Source organism: Ascaphus truei, chromosome 9 (genome assembly GCF_040206685.1).
Source record: "Ascaphus truei isolate aAscTru1 chromosome 9, aAscTru1.hap1, whole genome shotgun sequence".
NCBI classification, from domain to species: domain Eukaryota; kingdom Metazoa; phylum Chordata; class Amphibia; order Anura; family Ascaphidae; genus Ascaphus; species Ascaphus truei.
Window position 1 is genome coordinate 49194839 of NC_134491.1, and position 9361 is coordinate 49204199.

At 45.8% G+C, this 9361-nt stretch overlaps 1 protein-coding gene across 1 annotated transcript in view; it reads right to left on the reverse strand.

Annotated features, from left to right (window-relative positions):
* LIN52 (lin-52 DREAM MuvB core complex component) overlaps nucleotides 1-7040 on the reverse strand; it is a 53743-nt gene extending 46703 nt beyond the window's left edge. The window contains exons 1-4 of the mRNA XM_075614732.1: nucleotides 6887-7040; nucleotides 4819-4893; nucleotides 3553-3590; nucleotides 1769-1835 (exon numbers count right to left, since the gene is read on the reverse strand). Of these exons, the coding sequence (XP_075470847.1) occupies nucleotides 1769-1835; nucleotides 3553-3590; nucleotides 4819-4893; nucleotides 6887-6905 (199 nt within the window). The 5' untranslated portion in view covers nucleotides 6906-7040. The remainder of the gene's footprint in view (nucleotides 1-1768; nucleotides 1836-3552; nucleotides 3591-4818; nucleotides 4894-6886) is intronic.
* Nucleotides 7041-9361: the final 2321 nt, after the last annotated feature.

Genomic DNA, 9361 nt, shown 5'->3' on the forward strand with positions numbered 1-9361 from the left:
TATGACGTGTGTGTGTGTGCGTGGCGCAGGCTTCTCGGCCTTCTATGCCGTGTGTGTGTGTGCGTGGCACAGGCTTCTCAGTCTTCTATGCCGTGTGTGTGTGCGTGGCACCGGCTTCTCAGTCTTCTATGCCGTGTGTGTGTGTGCTTGGCACAGGCTTCTCAGCCTTCTATGCCGTGTGTGTGTGTGCGTGGCACAGGCTTCTCAGTCTTCTATGCCGTATGTGTGGCACAGGCTTCTCAGCCTTCTATGCCGCGTGTGTGTGTGCGTGGCACAGGCTTCTCAGCCTTCTATGCCGTGTGTGTGCGCGTGGCACAGGCTTCTCAGCCTTCTATGCCGCGTGTGTGTGTGCGTGGCACCGGCTTCTCAGCCTTCTATGCCGTGTGTGTGTGTGGCACAGGCTTCTTAGTCTTCTATGCCGTGTGTGGCACAGGCTTCTCAGCCTTCTATGCCGTGTGTGTGTGCGTGGCACAGGCTTCTCAGCCTTCTATGCCGTGTGTGTGTGCGTGGCACCGGCTTCTCAGCCTTCTATGCCGTGTGTGTGTGTGGCACAGGCTTCTCAGTCTTCTATGCCGTGTGTGTGGCACCGGCTTCTCAGCCTTCTATGCCGTGTGTGTGTGTGGCACAGGCTTCTCAGTCTTCTATGCCGTGTGTGTGTGTGTGTGCGTGGCACAGGCTTCTCAGTCTTCTATGCCGTGTGTGTGTGTGTGTGGCACAGGCTTCTCAGCCTTCTATGCCGTGTGTGTGTGTGCGTGGCACAGGCTTCTCAGCCTTCTATCCCGTGTGTGCGTGGCACCGGCTTCTCAGCCTTCTATGCCGTGTGTGTGTGTGCGTGGCACCGGCTTCTCAGCCTTCTATGCCGTGTGTGTGTGTGTGTGTGTGTGTGTGTGTGTGCGTGGCACAGGCTTCTCAGTCTTCTATGCCGTGTGTGTGTGTGGCATCGGCTTCTCAGCCTTCTATGCCGTGTGTGTGTGCGCGTGGCACAGGCTTCTCAGTCTTCTATGCCGTGTGTGTGTGTGCGTGGCGCAGGCTTCTCAGTCTTCTATGCCGTGTGTGTGTGTGCGTGGCGCAGGCTTCTCAGCCTTCTATGCCGTGTGTGTGTGTGCGTGCGTGGCACCGGCTTCTCAGCCTTCTATGCCGTGTGTGTGTGTGTGCGTGGCACCGGCTTCTCAGTCTTCTATGCCGTGTGTGTGCGTGGCACAGGCTTCTCAGCCTTCTATGCCGTGTGTGTGTGTGTGGCACCGGCTTCTCAGCCTTCTACGCGGTGTGTGTGTGTGTGCGTGGCACAGGCTTCTCAGCCTTCTATGCCGTGTGTGTGTGTGTGCGTGGCACCGGCTTTTCAGTCTTCTATGCCGTGTGTGTGTGCGTGGCACAGGCTTCTCAGCCTTCTATACCGTGTGTGTGTGCGTGGCACAGGCTTCTCAGTCTTCTATACCGTGTGTGTGTGTGCGTGGCACCGGCTTCTCAGTCTTCTATGCCGTGTGTGTGTGTGCGTGGCACAGGCTTCTCAGTCTTCTATGCCGTGTGTGTGTGTGTGTGTGTGCGTGCGTGGCACAGGCTTCTCAGTCTTCTATGCCGTGTGTGTGTGGCACAGGCTTCTCAGCCTTCTATGCCGTGTGTGGCACAGGCTTCTCAGCTTTCTATGCCGTGTGTGGCACAGGCTTCTCAGCCTTCTATGCCGTGTGTGGCACAGGCTTCTCAGCTTTCTATGCCGTGTGTGGCACCGGCTTCTCAGCCTTCTATGCCGTGTGTGGCACCGGTTTCTTACCCTTCAGCATGTCAATATCATCATTTTCAAGTTCTGCCATCCACTTGGGCGGGGAGCTCGTGATTGGCTAACGGAAAAACAAAATCGATAAAAGCAAATGTTTCGATTTTACCACCAAAAAGCATCAAATACATTGTCTCTGATAAAGAGGGGTTTGTATATAGAAACGGGGTAAGGAACAGCACCCAGAAACGATTTATTACAAAGTCTCAGAGCCGGGAAATAAGAACCCCAAAGTGGGAGCGTGAGAGAAAAGGCAGTGCAATATTATATTAACTATACCAGGGGTGGGCAACTGCAGTCCTCAAGGGCTACCAACAGGTCAGGTTTTAAGGATACCCTTGATTCAACACAGGTGGCTCAATCAGTGGCTCAGTCTTCAACTGGGTCACTGATTGAGCCACCTGTTCTGAAGCAGGGATATCCTGAAAACCTGACCTGTTGGTAGCCCTTGAGGACTGGAGTTGCCCACCCCTGAACTATACTAACTATAATATGCTAACTATATTATACTATGCTAACTATATTATACGGGTACAAGTCTGTGCTATTTGTTCATTTCTATTTACATTATTGCCACACTGTACTATGCTAACTTAACTAGATTATACTATGCTAACTATACTATGCTAACTATACTATGCTAACTAAATTATACTATGCTATACTAACTATACTTTGCTAACTATACTATGCCAACTAGATTATACTATGCTATACTAACTATACTATGCTAACTATACTATGCCAACTAGATTATACTATGCTATGCTAACTATACTATGCTAACTAGATTATACTATGCTAACTATACTATGCTAACTAGATTATACTATGCTAACTATACTATGCTAACTAGATTGTACTATGCTATGCTAACTATACTATGCTAACTAGATTATAATATGCTATATTAACTATACTATGCTAACTATACTATGCCAACTAGATTATACTATGCTATACTAACTATACTATGCTAACTATACTATGCCAACTAGATTATACTATGCTATGCTAACTATACTATGCTAACTAGATTATACTATGCTATGCTAACTATACTATGCCAACTAGATTATACTATGCTATGCTAACTATACTATGCTAACTAGATTATACTATGCTATGCTAACTATACTATGCTAACTAGATTATACTATGCTATGCTACGCTAACTAGATTATACTATGCTATGCTAACTATACTATGCCAACTAGATTATACTATGCTATACTAACTATACTATGCTAACTATACTATGCCAACTAGATTATACTATGCTATGCTAACTATACTATGCTAACTAGATTATACTATGCTATGCTAACTATTCTATGCTAACTATACTATGCTAACTAGATTATACTATGCTATGCTAACTATACTATGCTAACTAGATTATGCTATGCTATGCTAACTATACTATGCTAACTAGATTATGCTATGCTATGCTAACTATACTATGCTAACTAGATTATACTATGCTATACCAACTATGCTACCTATACCAGACTATGCTACAGCACCTATATTATACTATACTAACTAACTATTTTATATTATCTTAACAACATAGTGTAAAACAGCAGTAGAAGCATTGACCGCGACGTGGGGCAATCACGGGAGGGAGGCGGGGCAATCACGGGAGGGAGGCGGGGCAATCACGGGAGGGAGGCGGGGCAATCGTGGCCCAATCTGGCGGTAACTGCCATGGATTTGAATCCCGGTCATAGTGAGGTAATGAGGAAGAACAAAACTAATCAACAGATAAATATACATACACTTTTGAAAGAAGCGGCAAACTCTGCAACACCTGGAACTAAAAGGCAGAAAGCAGGGTAAGAACCCGCGCAGCGGCTAAACCTCCCCTCCCGCGCAGCGTCCAAAGCTCCCCTCCCGCGCAGCGTCCAAACCTCCCCCCCCGCGTACTGTCAGAACCCCCCCCCCGTCGCAGCGTCAGCACTGCCCCCCGCCACACAGCATGTCGTTCAGAACTTTTATTAGGAAGGCTGGACAAAGGCAGAGTTTCAGCTGCGTATGAGGGGATGACCATCTCCCTTTGATTTGGCCTTCCCTTCCCCCCCCCCCTCCCACTTTTAGCCTGTTTACTCATTGCCTGAAGACCAAATACAAGGAGTTATCAGACTTGGCCTCTGAGAGTGTCCATTCCCTTATACACAACATTCTCTCAGACTGTGAGATCAGAGGGGGACACACGCCCAAACACAGTGACATGCGACGTAGTGCAGAGGGACACATGCCCACACACAGTGACATGCTGATGTAGTGCAGAGGGACACACGCCCACACACAGTGACATGCTGACGTAGTGCAGAGGGACACACGCCCAAACACAGTGACATGCGACGTAGTGCAGAGGGACACATGCCCACACACAGTGACATGCTGATGTAGTGCAGAGGGACACACGCCCAAACACAGTGACATGCGACGTAGTGCAGAGGGACACATGCCCACACACAGTGACATGCTGATGTAGTGCAGAGGGACACACGCCCACACACAGTGACATGCTGACGTAGTGCAGAGGGACACACGCCCACACACAGTGACATGCTGACGTAGTGCAGAGGGACACACGCCCACACACAGTGACATGCTGACGTAGTGCAGAGGGACACACGCCCACACACAGTGACATGCAGACGTAGTGCAGAGGGACACGCCCACACAGTGACATGCTGACAGAGCAGAGGGACACGCCCACACAGTGACATGCTGACGTAGTGCAGTGGGACACACACCCACACAGTGACATGCTGACATAGAGCAGAGGGACACGCCCACACAGTGACATGCTGACATAGAGCAGAGAGACACGCCCACACAGTGACATGCTGACATAGAGCAGAGAGACACGCCTACACAGTGACATGCTGACGTAGTGCAGAGGGACACACACCCACACAGTGACATGCTGACATAGAGCAGAGGGACACGCCCACACAGTGACATGCTGACGTAGTGCAGAGGGACACACACCCACACAGTGACATGCTGACATAGTGCAGAGGTACATCACTTACGCTGCTCTGGCCACAGGTCTGGTGACGCCCGATCCAATGTCTCAAAGCTCAATAACGAAGCCTCCAAATCTGCACCTATAACAAGAGAAATCTGACTTCCCTGCACTTGAACTTCGTTACCTCCAGTAAACTCGAGATCTCAAGCAATATTACATAACCAAGACAACACAACACCTGCAGTGCACGTTCTCATGCTAGAATGTTACAGAGGGGTCTAATGCAGCAGTGCCCCTGGGCCTAGACCCCCATATGTTTGTATCAAGACAGAAACCCGGAACTGAACCTCAGAGATACTTACCGGTAACAAAAGTGATGGTACTTCCTGGAATTTAAATCCCTATGTCACGCGGACCAATAGGAAGAAAGCCTGAACAGATGACGTTGCAGCTTCCTATTGGCCGACATGACGAGGGGGTTTTAAAGCAGCAGTCCAAGCTGCCGGGGTTTTATGGGTTTTTTCCCTTCAGTATGTGCATCAATACAATCCACACAATAAGTGATTAGCTAAGTTGCTGATCCATCAGCGACGATTCAGCTCGGGGGTTCACTAAATAATAGTCAGTGCAGCAGAAGAAGACCAAAGATGCAAAGTTCTGTGAGGAAGATCATGTGACCAGGCAGGCACTAGATACAATTGGTGCACTGCTAGAGAGGGCGGGGCTCAAAAAGGGATGTGCCAGAGCCTGTTTCAGAAGAGGAAGGGGATGTGACTGTGTAAATTGTTGCTACAGTAACAAAAAATGCTTGTTAGATTATAATATATTAAAAATGTCATTGAGTTGTTTAAAAAAAATGCTACAAGTATTTTCTCATAGCACAGAACTGATTTATTTGTTGTAAAAAAAACACACACACATGCAGGATATTGCTTGGTCTGCAGCTTTAATTAAAAAAACCTATGGCTATGTCCCAATTACTTGATATAACCACGGACTAGTGTGCATATGCACTACAACTTGCCAGGATCTCTGATATAGGTACCTTACTCTAGTTGCCGTTACAGCTTGTGTTCTACCCGTATCCACTATTTCCATCATGCTCAAAACTGATCCTCCTGTTTATGCGCGTGACCTTATTCGGTCCTAATACAACCCTCTTGATGACATACATGACCCAACTTAGTCTTTGGGTATTCCCCATTATGACGCAAATACCCTTATATGGTACATTCCCCCACAAGTCACCACCAATGTGGAATGTGTGTGTGTGTTTATATATATATATATATATATATATATATATATATATATATAATCATTTGTATTGATACCGATGTGTCTAATAGTCTATTAACTATCCCAGACTATTGTTATTACTCCTATGCCACATAGTTACATATACACTTTTTAACACCATTTATTTTATTACACCAATCACTGAAGTCACAGGCCACTTCCTCCTTCGTACCGTTTTTCCACTGTGGGGCTTTAAAATGGATTCTTGCTGCACTTATCTTGATAATGGTCACAGTTGAGATCAGAACATTGAACACGCAATAAATCACTTTTGCTCAAATTTCAAAGTGTGCTGAACTTACGTTTGAATATATATATATATATATATATATATATATATATATATATATATATGAATGTGTGTATGTATACAAGTGTGTATGTATAGGTGTATAAGTGTGTATGTATACAAGTGTGTATGTATAGGTGTATAAGTGTGTATGTATACAAGTGTGTATGTATAGGTGTATAAGTGTGTATGTATACAAGTGTGTATGTATAGGTGTATAAGTGTGTATGTATACAAGTGTGTATGTATAGGTGTACAAGTGTGTATGTATAGGTGTATAAGTGTATGTATACAAATGTGTAAGTGTGTGTGTGTGTAAGTGGTCACATCTGTGTGGTTTTCTGGACGGATGAGAGACTGGGGACCTTGGATGAGAAATCCCAAAGTATTAGTGTGCCAGCAAGTACCATTTCCGCCTCCAGGTAACACCCGGTGTGTGAGTGATTATTATCGGTCCTTTCCCTAGACCCCCCCTCCTCCTGCCGCTGCCGCTGCCGCTGCCGCTGCCGCCGCCGCCGCCGCCGCCGCCGCCGCCGCCGCTCACCTTCCGCCAGCGCTGCCATCTTTACACCGACTGTGGCTGGAGCCTATTGGGAAATTGCCGCGCGCAGCTGCGAGTCACGTGATTTCGCTATTCCGCAGGCCACAACTGTGGCGGCTCCGCCATATTAATACTCTCAAGAACTGAGGCCCGTCCTGATGTCGCCATGATGGTACACCCAGAGAGCTGCTGACAGTGCCTTATCGGTGCAGCCTTGTTGGGTGTTGAGATAATGACTCGAATCCCATCCTCAGAGACCCACAATGGGCCGTGTGTTTGCTATAAACCCTGCATAACATCTGTGTCCCAAACACTCACACAAGTGGGAATGTTATGTTTATAAAGAAACAGTAGCGACATTTAGTCTGCAAATGAACAACGTTTTGGTGACCTGAACCCTCTAACAGCATCACACTTTCACTATAATATATGCACTTTATTTTTGCCCTGGTAATAAATACACTCTGGGTAACATATGTACACACTGCCCAGGTAATAATATGTTCTGTGTAACATATGCACACATAACACATTGCCCAGGTATTAATTTGCTCTGAGTAATGTGTACATATTGCCCTGGTAATAATGTGCTCTGAGTAACATGGGTACAGATTCCCCAGGTAATAATGTGCTCTGAGTAACATGGGTACACATTCCCCAGGTAATGTGATCTGAGTAACATGGGTACACATTCCCCAGGTAATGTGATCTGAGTAACAGGGGTATACATTCACCATGTAATAATGTGATCTGAGAAACATGGGTACACATTGCCCAAGTAATAATGTGCTCTGAGTAACATGGTACACATTCACCATATAATAAAGCGCTCTGAGTAACATGGTACACATTCACCATGTAATAAAGCCATCTGAGTAACATGGGTACACATTCCCCTAGTAATAATGTGCTCTGAGTAACATGAGTACACATTCCCCAGGTAATAATGTGCTCTGAGTAACATGAGTACACATTCCCCAGGTAATAATGTGCTCTGAGTAACATGGTACACATTCCCAGGTAATAATGTGCTCTGAGTAACATGGGTACACGTTCCCCAGGTAATAATGTGCTCTGTGTAACATGGTACACATTCCCCAGGTAATAATGTGCTCTGAGTAACATGGTACACATTCCCAGGTAATAATGTGCTCTGAGTAACATGGTACACATTCCCCAGGTAATAATGTGCTCTGAGTAACATGGATACACATTGCCCAGGTAATAATGTGCTCTGAGTAACATGGATACACATTGCCCAGGTAATAATGTGCTCTGAGTAACATGGGTACACATTGCCCAGGTAATAATGTGCTCTGAGTAACATGGGTACACGTTCCCCAGGTAATAATGTGCTCTGTGTAACATGGTACACATTCCCCAGGTAATAATGTGCTCTGAGTAACATGGTACACATTCCCCAGGTAATAATGTGCTGAGTAACATGGCACACATTCCCCAGGTAATAATGTGCTCTGAGTAATATGGGTACACATTCCCAGGTAATAATGTGCTCTGAGTAACATGGTACACATTCCCCAGGTAATAATGTGCTCTGAGTAACATGGATACACATTGCCCAGGTAATAATGTGCTCTGAGTAACATGGTACACATTCCCCAGGTAATAATGTGCTCTGAGTAACATGGGTACACATTCCCCTAGTAATAATGTGCTCTGAGTAACATGGATACACATTGCACAGGTAAAAATGTGCTCTGAGTAACATGGATACACATTCCACCGGTAATAATGTGCTCTGAGTAACATGGATACACATTCCCCAGGTAATAATGTGCTCTGAGTAACATGGTACACATTCCCCAGGTAATAATGTGCTCTGAGTAACATGGATACACATTGCCCAGGTAATAAGGTGCTCTGAGTAACATGGGTACACATTCCCCTAGTAATAATGTGCTCTGAGTAACATGGTACACATTCCCCAGGTAATAATGTGCTCTCAGTAACATGGATACACATTGCCCAGGTAATAATGTGCTCTGAGTAACATGGATACACATTCCCCAGGTAATAATGTGCTCTGAGTAACATGGATACACATTGCCCAGGTAATAATGTGCTCTGAGTAACATGGATACACATTCCCCTAGTAATAATGTGCTCTGAGTAACATGGTACACATTCCCCAGGTAATAATGTGCTCTGAGTAACATGGATACACATTCCCCAGGTAATAATGTGCTCTGAGTAACATGGTACACATTCCCCAGGTAATAATGTGCTCTGAGTAACACGAGTACACATTCCCCTAGTAATAATGTGCTCTGAGTAACATGGATACACATTCCCCAGGTAATAATGTGCTCTGAGTAACATGGCTACACATTCCCCTAGTAATAATGTGCTCTGAGTAACATGGTACACATTCCCCAGGTAATAATGTGCTCTGAGTAACATGGGTACACATTCACCAGGTAATAATGTGCTCTGAGTAACATGGGTACACAGTCCCCT